The sequence below is a fragment of the Marmota marmota genome, unplaced genomic scaffold (genome assembly GCF_001458135.2).
Source record: "Marmota marmota marmota unplaced genomic scaffold, marMar, whole genome shotgun sequence".
Classification (NCBI taxonomy): Eukaryota; Metazoa; Chordata; class Mammalia; order Rodentia; family Sciuridae; genus Marmota; species Marmota marmota.
The window spans coordinates 9788068-9806740 of record NW_026000242.1 but is presented as its reverse complement, the minus strand read 5'-3'; the positions used below and the strand labels follow the sequence as shown (position 1 = coordinate 9806740).

At 38.9% G+C, this 18673-nt stretch overlaps 1 protein-coding gene across 1 annotated transcript in view; it reads right to left on the bottom strand.

The window, feature by feature from the left end:
- Positions 1-1042: 1042 nt before the first annotated feature.
- Positions 1043-18673, bottom strand: part of LOC107145840 (NXPE family member 1-like) — a 28171-nt gene continuing 10540 nt past the window's right edge. Inside the window, exons 2-7 of the mRNA XM_015489853.2 lie at positions 12071-12427; position 11713; positions 8660-9032; positions 6191-6252; positions 1974-2186; positions 1043-1619 (exon numbers count right to left, since the gene is read on the bottom strand). Coding sequence (XP_015345339.2) covers positions 1084-1619; positions 1974-2186; positions 6191-6252; positions 8660-9032; position 11713; positions 12071-12427 — 1542 coding nt within the window. The 3' untranslated portion in view covers positions 1043-1083. The remainder of the gene's footprint in view (positions 1620-1973; positions 2187-6190; positions 6253-8659; positions 9033-11712; positions 11714-12070; positions 12428-18673) is intronic.

Here is an 18673-nt window from a genome sequence, read left to right as displayed (position 1 = left end):
TGCAGTGCTGAGGCAGGCTGCTGCCTCTAGGCCCTTTCCGTTGTCCCAAAGTAGAGACTAACACATGAGGGGATCGGCTATGGAGGTGGCTGGAGTATCTCAAGATCAGGCCACCTTTTAAATTCTTCTATTTATGCTCTTTGTTTTATCCTAAGGAATTTGTCAAATAACTAGGAGTAGTTACTCTGTTCCTTTATGACATGTACTACAATTGATGGGTAGATAGAGCCAGTGAGAGACACTCATGTCTGTATCTGCCTTAGTAAGAAATGTTTCTTGTGTTTCACTAAGGAAGTGATGTTGCTGGTGATTTCTGGTAGATTAATTTTCTTAAGTTATGGGAATTATTTTCTCTTTCTGGTTATTAGTTTTCCCTCAATATCTGAGGAATTTTTGTTCAGTTCTTCCAAAGTTTTTGTTTTAAATTCAACAAAGTATGGTGTAGAGGCCAAATATATCCATTACATTTTTTTTGGAGCCTGTGATCTAAGAATGATTTTTCTGATTTTTTTAAATTGGGGAAAAACCAAAAGAAAAATAATATTTCTTGATGTGTATAAATTACATAAAATCCAATATTCACTGTTCACTAATAAAGTTTTATTGAAACATAACACACTCATTTATTTACATGTTGTCTGTGGCTGCTTTTGCATTGTAGTGCATAGTAGAGCAGTTGTGACAGAGGCAGGATAGCCTGCAGATTCCAAAATATTTACAATCTATATAGAAAAATTTAGGTGACTATTTTAGAATGTATGACAAGCATATGTTTACTTTTTAAAAATCCTTTCTGTTAATTCAGCCAGGAGTAAAAAAAATCATGACCCAAACTTGCCTAAAGTGTAAAAATATTTATTATTACATGCAGAAAATCTCAAGGCCTGTCATAATCATTATTTATGTCTGATTTTCTTGGCTTAGCATCCTATCTCCCTTGTCATTGTCCTTAAGTATCTTTCTTGCCCAAATTATTTTTTAAAATTTGAGTTTCTTAGTCCCTAAAATGAATAAAACTTAGTTGACAATACACATGGCATTACTTGTGGAAGTTGGTTCCTAGTGAATTTGTATATTTATGCTTTAGCAAATGTAGCTTAAGAACATGTTAATCTGACTTCCAATCACAACATCAGGTGGGTGGAGATTATTGGAGGCGTATGCAATGGTCATGTCCCAGGCATCAATGACACCCACATTGAGATCTTTGAAAATGTCATTCAGGGTAAGATATTGAATGTAACCAGGGAAGTCTCCAAACCTTTCTGTTTCTAAGTGCATCTCCCTGATATTTTCTGTCTTAATGATCACTTTAGTGTCTGGGCTTCTTAGGAATAGTCGTTCAATAGCTTTTCGAATACTGATGGCCCTGCGAATGAAAAGGTCAATAGGGAAAGGTCTGAAGTGTTGGCCAAGTGTAATGACAATGGCTGTGTGTTTGTCACCTGAAATCTGGTCAATTTCCTGAGGGATATAACCTGCATCTCTCACAGAGTGGAGCTGAGAAGTGATAAAAGGATAGATATGTTTTTTCCATTGTATCTGAGTATGTCTTTCAGCATCCAGAAGCAAATATTTCTTAAAAAGTCCAGTTCCATGAAGATCAAAAAGTTTCAGGGCTGATAAAAAATAAACAGATCTTTAACTTGAAGGAAATTATTAATATATTTTTAAAAGAACATTCTATCACGTATAATACCTATCTAGAATATTTTTGTTGGGAGCAAAATATTTTGTTTATTCCCTCCTTGGCAGAAGACTACCAGTTCATATATGTGAAAATTCAATCAAATTGTAAAGTTTTTATTGGAATTTAAAAGGGAAACAACCTGTCTTATGAGAGTATGAAAAAATATACTCCAAATTAAATGTCTGAAATACAGAATGCCTCATGAAGTCAAAAACCAAATAGCCCAAGTGAGAGAAAAGATAGAAAACCCGAACTTCCAAAAGAATATAAAATAATTACATACTTTTTGCAACTCTGGGTAAGTAGGAGATCCACTGACGCAACGTTGAGTCTCCCAGGAGGTAAATGAGTTTTCCTTTCAAGCAGCCATTGATGTTATTTTTATCTAGTTGAATCTGGTCACAAAATGTTGTTATCCACCTTCCTTGTAAAGTGTATCCACCAGGGACAGGAATCATCATTCCAATTTGGCATTTCTCTGAGCTCTTTTCTTGCTCTAGTAAAAGAGATCCTGTGGTGAGTGGTGTTAGTGGCATATGTCATACATCCAGCCTCCTCTCTTGGTCCTTCCCTTTCCTGATCTCTTTCCCTCTCCCTATACTCTTGTCTTATGTGTCTTACTAGAGGTATTTTTTGATCACCAGCTTTGTTTTAGGCACGATTACTCATTTTGAGATTTTGAATTATTCTGACTCCTCCCTATTCATTTTCACCCACCTGTGGTCATGAGCTAAGTCTTGATGTGGTTTCCTGTCTTTACTATCCCTCGATTCTGTAGTAACTTAAGCCTGTTCTCTAACTGAATGATGTTACTGAACTGCCAGTTGGTGTCCTTGTTATCCAACCAATTACCTTTGTTCTATGAATGAATGAATAATCTTAATTTTTCTATGTTTAAAAATAGCTTTAAAATATGTGCACATTATAAAAACTTCAAATTTAAAACACCTAGTTTGACTTAATGTTTTTTTAAATATACTTTACTAAAAGTAACATGCAGCATCCAACACAAACCAATATTGTAGCCTGTTACATTGGAACCACAGGATCTACCATGGTCTGCCTCCCAGGTATCCCATGTGGCAGAGCAACAACTCTTTGCTATGGCATAACAAAGGTCATCAGGTGTCTGACATGTTTTCTTGCCATTCTCTATGCTGTTTCCCCACTGCCCAGCCAGTGTCTCATATTTTAGGTTTCATTTTTTTCTCCCTCCCTCCCTCCCTCCTTCCCTCCTTCCTTCTTTCCTTTCTTTCTTTTCCAGAGCCTCATGCATGCCAAGTAAGCACTCTACCACGGACCTATACGTCCAGTAGTTATATTGTAGGTTTTGTTACATTAGCATTTCTGTACTAATACCACTTACTAGATTAGATAGGAAATAAGATTGAATGCTGTAAGATTGGCCAAAAAAAAAAAAGAATGACCAAAATAATGTCTTAAAATTGGAAATGTATTTGTTCCTCATAAACAGTTCCAGAGTGACTGGGTCAAGGTTAATGTGATGTTATATGATGTGAGGAACACTAGTCTCTTTTGTCTCGTTGTTCTACCCATTGCTAACTAATGGCTTCAATTTATCAGTCTAACATGGCTTGCTCTTTCTCAGATTTTGTCTGCAGTTCAGCTAGTAGCAAGGAGACAAATGGAAGAGGTGGTAACATTGTGCTTTTAAAGGTACTCTCTAGAAGTGTACCAGATCACTTCTATCCATACTCCTTGAAAATGTGAGTCATGTCTGTAAGTAGCCACATGGAAAGTTACCACAGGTCTAGCTAAAATAATGGTTTCTTTTACTAATGAGTGGTAGGGAATGAATATCAGGGGATTACCAGCAGCCTATTCTTTTCCTTCCTTATTTAGTCCCTCAGGCCTTGAAGTCTCTGGTTGCCTGTGTCCACAGAATAGTACTTCATTACATGTACATGTACAGTACAGTTGGCCCTCTTTATTTATGGTTCATGTATCTATATATTCAACCAACCATGAATGGAAAATACTCAGAAAATATTTTTTTTTCTGTATTGAATATGTAAAGACTTTTTTGGTCATTCTTCCCTAAACAATACAACATAATAACTATTTCCATAGCATTTACATTTTATGAAGTATTGTAAATTATCTAGAGAAAATGTAAAGTATATGGGAGTATATGGGTAGGTTATATGCAAATACCATGCCATTTTATATAAAAGACTCGAAATCCTTCACTTCCCAACCTCAAGAACTGTGGAAAATAAATTTCTGTCCACTTAAAAAATAAAAGAATAAATAATAATGAATTTGAGCATCTGCGGACTGTAGATTTGTCGAAGTTGGATTCTGAAGCCAATCCCCCAGAGAAACCAGGGACAATAAGCATTTGTAACCTGTGGACTTAATGGCAAAGTGGAGCTGTTGACTCAATTGGAAAATGTACCTGGATAACCACTTAAATCTTGGCTATTCAGCTTGTTTACAGGAGTTTTTATAATCCTGTGATTTGGTTGGAATGTCAGTGTGACATGATTGGGCTTCTAGGAGGCTTGCTAGCATTGTAGCCTAGATGGTCAAATACTATAACTCTAAAAACTTGAAATCAGCAGTTACTAAATATTCCCCATTCCAGTAGTTACTGGCATATGTGAGAAGATGGTATTTAAGCATATTATTGAAAAGCATACCTTATATAATATTTATGCATCAGTGTATTCATTTTCTTATGATTGCTATTACGTTTTAATTGAGTTATAGAATAGGCTTGATAGTTTAAACATGTGGTTAATAATTTAGAATTGCATCATCTTTTTCATTGGCTTAGAGATTGTGGTAGGGTGACAATGACACCCAAAAGAGATTTTCCAGATGTGACTGGAAAAATAATCCTGGATTACCTGGGGGAGGGATTCCAGTCTAACATCATTAGTCTTCCATAGTGGAAGAGGGAGGCAGAAGGCAAACCAGAAAGATGGTGGTATGGCTCTGGAGGTAGAGGATTGGCTACAAGGAAGGAGGGAAGCCTTTAGAAGATGAAAAGGTACAACAGATTCTTTCCTAGAATTTTCAAAATGGAACACAGGTCTACTCTATGAGACTGATGTTGGGCTTTGGAAGAATAACGCTAAGATAATATGTTGTTCTTATTGAAAGACACTTTGTTATAGCAACAATAAGAAACTAATGCAGAGGAAACTGACATCTTTCCAATATGAAGTCATCCCATCCAGAGAGAGTATGTTTTCTTCTACATATAAATTTTATTTAAATTCCTTCGTAACATTTTAAATTACTTTTCTATAGGTAATAATTGTTTTTTCAGATGTAAATTTGCTTTTTAAAACACAAGAAGGATCATATCACTGCCCTCCATAGTTGGTCTCTGTGGATTTCTTTAGCCTTTTAAATAAACACTAAAATGCTCAGCAGCAGAGCACTTGAGAACCTCCATGATTTAATATATTTCTCTTTTTCTAGCTCCATCCTTTGCTACATTCCATTATATGCTTATCCTACTGGACTGTTCAATAAGGTCCACGATAATTTGGCTCATCAATAGAGTTATCAGATTAAAAGATTTTTTAGATTTAAAAAATGTCAGGAAGAATGCTAAATTAGAACTGTTTCTGGTAAGGAATACTGTTAGAGTGTATGCCATGCAATAGTTTTCCTTTATCTCAATGTATGTATGCATAGGCAATTAGAAATTACTTAAATTTAACTGATTCCCTGCATTATTTTTACTTAAATCTGGCAACTCTACCCTTGACATTTATGTGGTTTCTCTGACTACATATTTCTCTGATAACCCTTCAGGGCTCAGTCAAATGTTAACTTAAATTTAAGTCCTTTGGCATTTTGCTGTCATCATGCAGTTGGTAGATTAAATGTTTTTTAGATCACAAGCTTACTGAGCATTTAATTTATACAGTTTCCATAATTCCTCATATCTGTTAGACCCTCAATAAACATTTGCTGAATAGAAGAATAAATATTACAAGAAAACATGAATAACCAAGGTTACCAGTGTTATTGGTAAACTCAGGTATTATACAGTTATTTTAAAGCTAAGGTATATAAATATTTTTCTTTCATATGTATCATTGATTTGTATTTTTAATTAAAACATTTAAAAAGTTGGAAAGTCCATATAAAATTGTTAAATGCATCAAGTAAAGATTGGAGGTTATGCTAGCATAGTTTAGGAAATCAAAAGCACAATATTCCTACTTTGAAGCCATGGGTATCCATCAAAGACATTTGCATAGCACCTCAGACTCTGGGAGATGAATGTAGGATACTTTATTTTCTTCTTTAGGATAAACCAAGTTGAAATCTGTTATAAACAGAATTTGAAATAATTTTCTTAAATTGATTTCTCCCTATAAAGTCTGGTATGATTGAGATCACCCAGACATGCTAGGGATATTGCTCCAGAAAACTATAATTAATAGAGTTAATACTGATTAATTTTCCCCTGCATAAGAGACATACCAGACAGCACCCACCACAGAATAGACTTACTGTTACAATGGGAGACATCAATATGTTTAAGGTCTTTCATCATTTCAACTCCCACTTTGGATCTTAAAAAACAAAACAAAACAAAACAAAACCCCAATAAATTAGCCTGTTGTATGTCCACTTGCCATAGACAATATGAATCACCTGCTTATAAGTGAAGGATAATTTTTAATTTTATATAACTGAAAACTATTATTTTTGTTTTAAAGTTTAGACATATTGAGTATTGCAAATGAATTAGGATTTTGGAAGACTTTCTTTTTTTATGCTGGGGATTTAACCTAGGGCCTCATGTAAACTGGGCAATCCCCCTTCCAAGGAGCCACATTCCCAACCCATAGAAGCCTTTCAACCCTACTAAGAGTATCTGAAGTCCAGGACAACTCTACTCATCTGCTGCATGCAAACATTGTATCCTAGAATATTATATTCAAGTCTGTGAGGTTTCTATCTGTTTCTCCTTTACATATTCTAGTTAATATACTATTTTTCTGTGAGCTTCTAATTGGCCAGCTTGTGTCAGTTTTATCCCCCTTAAGTTCTTCAACACAACTGCCAAAACACTCTTTCCAATTGCAAATGTAACTGCATTATTGTTTAAAGCCCTTGATTATCTCCTGGAATCCTTATCATTGCACATAGACCTCTTGTCACAGATCCCCTGCTTCCCTCATTAGCCATGTTTCCTGTTATGTTCATCTTCAATCTTTTCTACATACTTTATTTCTGAATATTTTAAGATTCATGCATTTGTCTGTATCCACTGCTGAGTCCTTAATGTCTGTCAGAATGGCTGACAAATGTCAGAATGGCAAAAAGCAGTGTTCAGTCTGAAACATGAATGGGTGTATACAGCATGTTTTTTCTCCAGTTATTGAAAGACTGTATAACTCTTTCTGCTTTGATACCCCTTATTACCTCTACCTTCTCTTGGATTCATTTTGTTTCAAGTGTGTGTGTGTAAATGGAGGCAGGTAAGAAGGTTAAGAAGGTTTAAGAGGATAATTGGGGCTAAGGTGCCAGATTGACAGATTTAAGAGGTATACTATTCTCTGTTATGAATGTCTTTCAGGTCCAATCCCATAAAGGGAAAGGTGTCTTCATCTTAACTGAGATTTAGGCATAAGAATAGTTAGTGGAGAGGAAGATATTTGATGAGTTGCACCATTGAGAAAATGGAAGGAAGAGACATTCAACTATATTTTTACTTTTGCAGAAGTGAGTCATGGACAAATGATCAGTAGCCCAAACTCAAATAACTGACTGGGATTCTGAAATGTGTTATTTTTTCCATGTTTGTTGCTTACTCTTACATTTTCTAAGCATATTTTTTGAAAGCTTGACTTTGAAAACTGTTAAGAAAGAGATTGCTCTACTCTAGTATTTCAGTGTCATACAGGTAAAATAAGTTTCCATAGGTAAAGGGATACATTTTGGCATAATGGAAAGTGAAAAGAAGTAGACAGAGTCTTACAGAAAGTTAGCAAATGAACAAGGAACTCTGTGAGTGATATGTGTCTGAGGTTTGGCTCACAGTTCTGAGATTTGTGATAACAGTTTCATTTTGCAAAGAAATCCTCAAAGTGGTGCATGAAGAAACTCTGATGGTTCATTCTAAGGAATGAAGTATTTTTCATCTCAGTGGAGAACAAGGAGACGAGGAAGTGAGCATCTGTTTGTGAGAGGGGGAGAAAGGCATGGTGTGGCTACAGCCAAGATTGATAGGGGAGAGTTGTGCAACAAGGTTAGAGGGGGATATTCAACCAGGGCTTCCAGGAACAGATAGGTCACAACATAGAGAGGTAGAAGGACTCCTCTCTCCTAAGCAATGTACACTGAGGTGTCTCTGATCGTGAGATCAACTGGAGATGACTTATAAGAGTTGGCTTTTTAGAAAGATTGCTCAGGGTGCAGTGTTGAGTGGGTGCAAGGAGGGTATGATTGATGATGTGAGGGAGACCAAGCTGGAAGCCATTATGGTCAAGTAGCTGAGATAATGATGGTGGTCTCAACTTGAATAGCTGCACTGGACATAAGGAGAAATGGATGAATGCAAAAGACACTTAAATGGCAGAATCTGTGGAATATGATATGGGAGGTGAAGGAGCATGATGTTATCATATATTCATGAAGGAATCTTTTTCAATGGAACATCTATCTATTCTGCAGAAAGGTTTTCTACTGAAGGTGGAAATTTATTCATTAAATTTATTAAAATATATTGCTAAATATAATAATCCTGGTTCTTACAAGAAGGCATATATGTTATGGAGTTCTATATAATGCTGCTCCCTTTTATTGAACAAGTTAAGGAAAATGATAGGTATTATGTGCACTTGTGAACTTTGAGCCCTCTGAAGATACCAAATGTCTGATCAAAACCTCCAACAGAGGAGGTCTCTGAGAGGATAAGTGGGCGATGTAGCTCTGCCCGGGGGAACCTCTCATTGTATTGAAAAGTGTACTTACTTATGGAAAAGTCTTTTTTCCTTGACTGAAAGGTAAGAAATTCTTCGGTTCATTGTGCACACATGGGTCAGGGCCTCACAGGGCATGTGTTGAGGCTTCGTGCAGTAGAAGGCTTCCTGGTCTCTCCCATACAGGTAGGTGCATAGTTCAGAGCTAGAGTTTAGGGTCAGGCCACATTCAGTAATGACTTGGGAGGTGCCATTAACAAATTTACCTTTGAAAATAATTTTATCATAGCCTTGGTTCCTTGCCCTCCAAAGAGCCGACACCCCTTCACTGGGGTGGATGAGCAGGAGAGACAGAAAGACCTGACCCTCCCAGAACAGAGTGAAGCTGACAAGGTAGGTGCCATTGTTGAAGCCTGTCACCTTTCCTGAGGTGTCGCGACCCCTCGCCGGCAAGGGAAAACACGACACAGGATTCTTCTTTCAGCAGTTTATTCAGGCCTTGATTCAAGTATCATCTTCTAGCGACCCACACCCGCCACGCCCAAGCACAGCCTAATAAAGCCTCCCGCATACCAATCTTAAGCTGCCACGTGGACCTTTCTCATAGGATGGGAAGGGATTGCGTGCCAATTCTCCATATTAGGAGTTGTTTGTCACAGGCCACAGTGGAAGCCGGCGCCATCTTCTAATGGTGGCCACGGTCTATAAGAATGGCTTACCACGGTTCCCCCTTCTATTTTATAAAACAATGCAGGCGAAAGTAGAGGTCCTATCCCACTGTGCAGAAGTGGCTGCAATGTATGGTTCAGTCCTAAGGAGGGCCCTTCCCTAGACCTGGTCCCATATCAGCCGACGCCTTTTTTCGTAGGGCGGGGCATGGACGTCAAACCCGCATGCAATAGGACATGCTTTCCTTGAGGTCCGTTGAAGGATCACTCAAGTGCAGTGCCTTGCCTCGCATCCTGCATTGTGACGACGGCGAGAAGTAGGATAACACAGGTAGCCTGGTAATAATGACAAGATTTAAGTTGGCAACACAATCCCTAAGCCCCAGAGGAAGGTAAAGAGTCTGTAGCCGAGAAGAAAGACCAGTCCTGAAACCCATCTGCGTGCAATGGTAACAAGACCTGCAGAGTGCAAGGGCTATTCAGCACTGGAAGAGAATAAGGAAGAGGACATGCCAAGGCCAGTGCAATGTGAAACTCACTTGGGGTGCAATGGCCCTGCCCAGAAATCACTGTTTAAGATGTGCAAGCCAGATTTGTGGAGAAATGCCATTTTCTAAGGCCGCAAGAGCCTGTACAATCATGGCCTTTTCTTGTGCATGGCGAGTTTTAAGGCGACAGAGAAGCCACAAACAAAGCACAACACCGAAGCAACACATTGCCCCCAAAATGCCCACTCCCACCCATTCCTTCAAAAAGGAAAAGGCAGAGGATAGCCAACTGGTGAATTGACCCAAAGTCACTGGTTCGACACGGGTCCTATTCAAAACAGCAATCTGAGTTAGTTGAGACTGGATCCAGTTTTCTGCTTCCATGGACCAGGTTCCGGATAGATACTCTCCGATGATGCGGGAGGCATTTCTGGAATCATTAAATCTGACAGAGGTTATACATAAATGTGCACGTTGATCAATACAACCCAAATGTACTAGATCAGACAATTCCTCAACTTGAGCTTGAAGCAGATCTATCCTTTGATTAGCAGCCAGAATCCCAGATAAAATGTGTTGATTAAGTCTACTTTGAGATTCAAGTATGGTGGATGTTTGTTGAATAACCTGATTGATAGTGGCAGCAGTTTGTACCTGGCTGGCCATGGCTACTCCAGCTGTAACTGCTGCAGCAGCAGATACCGCCACAGCTGTCACTATGGCTGCCGTAATTCCAAAATCTCTACGGGCTCTAATCCATTCAACAATAGGAAAAGCCTCTGGATCTGCAGTAACCGGAATTGGGACAAAGGTCGGAACTTTCATAACCACTGCCGTAGTCCAGGAGCCATTCCAACACTCAGACAGATAGCAGGTAATATTAGAACAATTAAGCATCCCCTGTGATGTATCATTAGCCAAAATAAACAGGAACGGAGATTGGAGACAGACTGCTGCGGAAGGTAAGGTAGCATTAGATAATTGTGAATTATTTGCAGCAATTTTAAGCCTCCTACCTCGCTCCGAGTCTTGGGTACTGCCAGAAACATTAAACAGCCAACTTTGGACTCCTCGTAATTGAGCCAAAGCGGAAATATCAGCTGTGGCTCCCTTTTCATTGGAAATCAACCATGGAAACCAGGACCAACCTGTTCCTACAGAGGAAGCATTGCTGGAAGAATTATACAAATATCTTTTGAGAGAGGGGGAAAGAGAGAAACCTTTAGCGACCTGATGTTTCTCCCAAGAGTGATCTTGACAAGGCGTGAATATTGGGGGGAAGCCATACTCAGGGGTGCAATAAGGAGAAGCCTTAAAAGGCGTGGCATTAGAGGTCTGATTAGAAGGAGACAGCGGAATTAACACCTGGGAAGTAATGGCCAGAGTGGTAATATTTAACTCAGATGTATTTGTCGGGACTCTTCTTGTCAGGCGTTCTGGAACCCACACGGGCTCCGTCCGGTCCCGGCCCCCGGCGGCGCTCCGCTTTCTCCGCAGCGTGAGCCCGCTCCGCACCAGTGCAGGCAGGTCCTTCCGCCGCGGCCGCAGCGACGCCGGCGGCTGCTCGCGCTCCGGCTCGCGGGTGCTGGGACTGCGGCGCAGAGCGCTGTCTGCCGCCGCCACCACCGCGGCCAGGGCCGGGTTCTCGCACATCTGCAAAGTGCTCTGCTTTACCTTACGTCCTTTTGAACGTAACAACCCATCTAGGGCCAACAAAATTGGGCTTGAAGAAGTAACGCCCATAATGTTTTCAAAACTATAAAGAAAGTGAAAGTACAAAAATCCCCGCTCTCTTCCTTTTACAGGGGAGCGTTCCGTTCTATGAATTTCCCGCTCTCTTCCTTTTACAGGGGAGCGTCCCTTTTCTCGCTCTCTCTTTCTTTTCCGAGGAGCGTCCCGCTATTAACTTGCGGATTCCCACTTTACCTGGGAACTTACCGGTGCACCACCCTGACTGCTGAAAGTTCTGGATCCTAGGTTCGAGGAATATAATTGCCCGTACGGGCCACCAATTGTCGCGACCCCTCGCCGGCAAGGGAAAACACGACACAGGATTCTTCTTTCAGCAGTTTATTCAGGCCTTGATTCAAGTATCATCTTCTAGCGACCCGCACCCGCCACGCCCAAGCACAGCCTAATAAAGCCTCCCGCATACCAATCTTAAGCTGCCACGTGGACCTTTCTCATAGGATGGGAAGGGATTGCGTGCCAATTCTCCATATTAGGAGTTGTTTGTCACAGGCCACAGTGGAAGCCGGCGCCATCTTCTAATGGCGGCCACGGTCTAATTAGAACGGCTCACCACACTGAGGCGCCTGCCTTCAAGGCTAGGGAGGACATCCTGGCCCTGAGGAAGTCCCCTCCATATTCCTTCCTGCGTCCCAGGTGGTCCCTGGCCTCTAGCAGAATATCCAGCTGGTCCCCCCTGCAGTATGTGTCCCTAGGGTTAAGGATGGTGACTGTGCTCTGGGTGGCACTGGTGGTGGTGTTCACATGGATGAAGGGTCTGGGTGGGATCAGCTGGTGTATTTTCTGTAGGATTTCCTTTATTCTGAGTTCAGTTTCTGTTGGTGATTTTACCAGGCTCATTGGTATTTCAGGACATGATTCCTTGGAGATGTTGCAGTGATATAAACTGATGGGCACATTTATAGCAGACCAAAGCTGAAATGACAACAAACATAACATACTATTCAATGAATCTGTTCCCAGTAATGTTTATTTTTAACAAATTTGAGTTCACCTATTATCATCCATATTATTTAAATGTTCTGATAATTTTTCATAAAATTAAACCATTTACATTTTTACCTAAATATTTTAAAGAATGCCTGAGTAATTATAAATAAACATATTCAGTCTTAGATATGTAGCTAAAACAATACATACAAGTAAAAATTCTTGCTGGGAGAAAATCTTTACCACATACACCTCAGAGCATTAATCTCCAAGATATATGAAGAACTCAAAAAATAACACCAAAAACAAAGTACACAATTATAAATGGGCTAAGGATCTGAACAGACACTTCATAGAAGAACAGTCGATTAGCAAATATATGAAAAAAATGTTCAGCATCTCTAGAAATTAAGGAAATGCAAATTAAAACTACATTGAGATTCCATCTCACTCCAGTCACAATGGCAATTATCAAGAATACAAGCAACAATAAATATTTGCGAGGATGTGGTGAAAAAGCTATACTCATATATTGTTGGTAGGACTGCAAATTGGTGCAACCACTTTGGAAAGCAGTATGGAAATTCATAGAAAACATGGAATGGATTACCATTTACCCCAGTTTTCCCACTCCTCAGTTTATATCCAAAGCACTTAAAATCAGCATACGACAGTGATGCAGCCACATCAATATTTATAGCAATTCAATTCCCAGTAGCTAAACTGTGGAACCAACCTAGGTGCCCTTCAACAGATGAATAGATAAAGAAAATTCAGTACATATACCCAATGGAATATTACTTAGCCTTAAAAAGGAATAAAATCATGACATTTGCCAGTAAATGGATGGAGCTGGAGAATATTGTATTAAGTGAAATAAGCCAATCCCAAAGACCCAAGGCCAAATGTTCTGTCTGATATGCAGGTCCTAATTCACAATAAGTGGAGCAGGTAAGGAAGAATATAAGTACTTTGGATTAAATAGAGGGAGGTAAATGGAGAGGAGGGGGATGGGTGGAGGAAGGATAGTAGAATGAATCAGACATTTTGCTATGTGCACATATGATAGCACGACTGATGTAAATCTACATCATGTACAACCAGAAGAAAGAGAAGTCATACTCCATTTATGTATGATGTGTCAAAATGCATTCTGTAATGTATAACTAATTGGAAAAAATAAAAAAATTAATGCTGGTTCTTCTTTTCACATATACTGTACCTTTAATAGCTCATTTCTGTTAGTTCTATTCAATCCATTCATTCATTCATTCACGCACTCCTTTTAGTTATACATGACAGTGGAATATATTTTGACATATTATACATACATGGAGTATAACTTCCCATTCTTGTGGTTGTATATGATGTGGAGTTACACTGGTGGTGTATTCATATATGAACACACAGAAGTAATGTCCGATTCATTCTACTGTCTCTCCAATAGTTCTATCTTAACATATTTTTACCCATGTATAACAAACTTTCCCACCACAGTTTATCATGATTAATTTATCTCCAGGATAATTTATCTCCCTGACTATAGTTTCCTCAAGGGTGAAGATGTTCTTCGGGCTTTATGAGGACAGTCCTTCTATCTCTGCTTTTTTAAAGTTGTAGCTACGTCAATTGTTCTAAAGCAAAACTCCACTCACGTCTGCCTCTGCCTTAATCCCCTTTAATGTCTTCTCATGACTCTTGGAATAAAGTCCAATATTAACATGGCTTTATGCTCCGGCCTGTCTTTTGCAGCCTGGTTCTTCCACTTCCTCCTATGTTCTCTGTTTTAACAAGATGAACTGCTTTTCTGTTTTAGGAGATGACCTTCCTTTCTTATACTTCTTGCTTTTTACTAATACTGTCTCCTCTTCCTGCATTGGTGGCTACCTTCTTCTTTTCCCAAACCTCCTAAACATCTTTAACTTTTCATTTAGGAATCACCTAGAGGTGCTCAAATTTAGTGGTTTCTGAATATTGTTGATAATCTGAAGCAAATGTCACACTTTTATTTTCTTTCAAAACATGGATTCTCAGGCTGCAGTGCAGGTCAACTGAACCATTGTCACTAAATTGCAATCCTGGAGGATGTGTTTTTCAAACATTTCACAGACATCCTGTGTTCAGATAAGATTGAGAACACTGGTTATAGATCAGTGATTGTCAACTGCCTCACATGTAAGAACATGTAGATTTCAAATCTAAGCAGTACAAAAAATCCTTGCCTGACTCCTCTGTGGCCCACCCTCAATCAGTAAAAACCCTGGTGGTTGGTAACACAGTGCCATAGTAAACCAAAAGAGACTGGAAACCAAGAAATGAGATGTAACTAAAATATCGATGAAGGGAACCTAAGTTCAATCTTTGAGAAAATTTAGCAAATTGAGAAACCTTTGGCTAAGCCAAGCAAGAAATAGAGACACAAATATATAAAATGTAAAAAAAGCATACTTTCATATGTATTTGTATTTTATGAAAGCATAAAATAAAACCTTAGTACACACACTATGAGATAGAGAAGTAGGATAGAAAATAACTATACAGGGCTGGGGATGTGGCTCAAGGGGTAGCTCGCTTGCCTGGCATGCGTGCGGCCCGGGTTCGATCCTCAGCACCACGTACAAACAAAGACGTTGTGTCCGCCGAGAACTAAAAAATAAATATTAAAAAATTCGCTCTCTCTCTTTAAAAAAAGAAAATAACTATACAGCATGTAAAATGCTAATAACAATATAATCATGATTAAAATATTTTTCTATTTAGCACACCTCCTAAAGTCACAGGCTGAGGAATTTTTATTTGAGAGTACAAATATTTTTAACTTGTATAATGAGAAACACTTTATACTAAAATTGATAAATGCAGTAAAGGGAGTAAAAGTTTTCACTCATGCACATGGTCTTCAAATTCTCTCTCCATGAGTATGTATGTGTGTGATATATATATATATATATATATATATANTTCAGACAGCCAGAAAAAACCAGACAGAGCCATGTGGTCATTAGGAAGAATCACAGAATATATTCATTTCATAACATTGATGAGAACCTAATCATCTGGAATTTGATGCTAGACACTCAGATAAGGTGTTATGTCTACAGAAAATTGTTCATTAAAAGAAAATCTAAGGAGGGTAATGCCAAAGTGTAGGTATCTTCATGAAATCACTATTTTGCTTATAAAAATAGTTGAGTTTCTCTAGATGATAAAGAATGGTTAGGAGAAACCAAGGGTACTACCTCAGAAACAAGCAGAGACAGACCACATGGCTCAGGAACTCCATGGCTTGAGGGTCCTGGGTGCTCGGAGAGTAGAGATGGGATGTATGTAAACTAGATTTCTTTTCATTGGCTAAGGATAGATCAAAGGCAAACCTTTATACCTTTCTTATTTTTCCGATGCCCCTTGCTGTTATTCTGCTGATTTTATGTTAAAAAGATTTAATTCAGTGTAGCCTGGTCCCTCTCATTGCCACCCTGTCTTTGACTTACATTGTTAATGCCTATGTCTCCTTTGGAATGTGGATCAAAACACGTATTTGGGCAAAGATGTGCTTCTTCTGATAGCCAAAACCTAGCTAATGTTGTTACAGTGGGAAACAGTTGTCTGAATTTAAACTGGGATGAGGATTTGATTCATATTATACCGATTCCTCCTGTGATGGTTCATCCGAATTTTCAACTCGATCGGATTAAAAGATGACTAAGATTAAGGGGCTTCTGGGTATGTCAAGGGAGTTGTTTCTAGGACTTATGGCCATATGGGACAGCAAACTGACCTACCCTAAGTGTGGACAGTGCAATCCAATAAGTTGGGGGCCTGGATGGAACAAAAAGTTGGAAGAACAAGGAAAAAGCAGCAGATGCACGTTTGAGTCTTCTTGAGCCAGTTCTTTGATTGCTGCTGTGATCACCTAAGGACATTGCACCCCAGTCCCTTCACTCTTCCACAGCATACTCCGCCTCAGGACTCTCCAGGGAGTGCCCAGGTCTTTGGTCCTGGACTGGGGCTGCATCATTGATCCTTCTTGTTCTGAGGCCCCAGCTTCTTGGACTGAGCAGCTGTGGGTATCTCCAGCTCTCCAGCCTGCAGATGGCCATTGTGGGACTATCCAGTTCTGGACATGTAAGCCAATATTTTTTACAATCATTCATATATACATACATACATATATAAATATATATATACATATATATGTGTATATATATATATATATAGTTAGTTAGTTAGTTAGTTAGTTTAGAGGTGTGTGTGTGTGTGTGTGTGTGTGTGTGTTTGTGTGTGTGTGTGTATGTATGTGTATTTGTGAATTTGTCATGATTGCTTATGAACTGATTCAGGATTATAAAGATGGGCTCAGGAGAAAAATTGTTCTGTATAAAAATTGTTCTGTATAGTTTATACATATACTTGTTATAATCCAATAAAACTTAATGGATTAAGACAAATCTTGTGATTTTTCATTGTTTTCAACTTATTTGATGGGAATTGCACTGTCCATCAGCATCAGACTCACAAAGGTAGAAGATAACTTCTCAGTGAGGTGACAATAATGATAGAGAGGTCAAAGTAGACTCCAGACTTATCACTTTATACATCAGTTACTGACATTAGGGATACTCCTACTCTCCCTTGCTCTAACAGGAGCTGGAAAGTGATCATGACACTTCAAGATTCCACAGTAGAGGTCCTGTTGCTGAGTGATTATTATAAACTAGCCAAACAACAGAGAATCTCACCCCACACGATCTAACCCCACTTGAGCCTAAATATAGCTACAATTCATAGAAGTGGGAAAAGAAAATCACCAACACAAAAACCATGCTTCAAGGAGGAATGACCAGAGGGGAATTTCATATCCTCCCTTGACATCTAAACATATTTCGAAAACAGAGATAAATCCTAGAATTTGAGAAAACCCTACACATGTAAGAAGCTGTGTATAAAACAGAAAGTGGAATCCATCTTCAATGATGTGTAAGTCCAGGGCCTCTGAAAAGATGAGGAAACAGGCAAACAAGTCTCCCCTCAAAATCTGGAACCCTCCAACATAGGGTCCCACAGATACAGAAGTAGATGACATTCCAGAGAAGATTATAAAAAACTGATTAGTAAAATGTTAGATGAACTTGAAGAAAGTCTAAGGAATGAATTAGGAAAGCAAGTTCAAGGAGATGAAAGACTACTCAAAGAAATAGAAATATTGAAAATAAACTAGTCAGAACTCCTGGCAATGAAAGACACAATCATATTAAAAATTCACTTTAAAGCATCACCTACAGATTAGATTGCATAGAAAATAGAACTTCAGCCCTTGAAGTCAGAACTCTAGGCCATGAAGGCAGAAAACATGAATTTGAATACATGGAATACAATAAAGAGAAAAATATTAGAGAATGAATGGAATATATAGGAATTCTGGAACAACATTAAGAAACCCAATCTGACAATCATTTGGATAGAAGAGACCGTGGAGATATAAGGTAAAGAACATTTCAATGAGATAGTTACAGAAAAGTATTTCCATATCAGAAATGAGATAGACATCCACACACCAGAGCCAAAGAGGGCACCTATAAGACCTAACCAGAAGAGATATTCTCTAAGACATAATCAAAATGCATAACATAAAATAAGGAAAGAAGAATAAAAACTTCAAGAGAGAGACATCAGGTCACATTTAAAGGCAAACCAATAAGGCTCACTTCTGATTTCTCAATCCAGACACTAATAACAAGGAGGAGCTAGAATGAGATATTCCAAGCTCCAAAAGAAAACCACTGCCTTCCAAGTTTATTATACTCAGCAAAGCTCAGTTTCAATTTCGAGTGGGAAATAAAAAACCTCCCAAGACAAAAATAGAGAAAAGAAATTCATGACCACCAAGACAGTACTCTAAATGATACTCAAAGATAAATTTCACACAGAGGAACTAAAAAACAAATCCCAAAGCTCCAAACAGAGGCAGATCAATAAAAGAGTAATCTGTGGGGACAAGTGCATGAAGTACTGCATACATGGCATACATTAAGGGCGTCTGAGTGGCAGGCCACTCCCTTTGTGCAGGTGGCTTACCCCTTAGGCACAGCCCTGGGCCGTTAGGCCATGTGTTGCAAGTCCCTGTGTTTGCTCCAGGGCCCACTCCAACTGGTTGCTGCAAGGGCAGTTAGCAGACATTGTATTGGTGGCTGCCTGTAATCTGCTTAGCTACTGCCTGAGTATATACACATG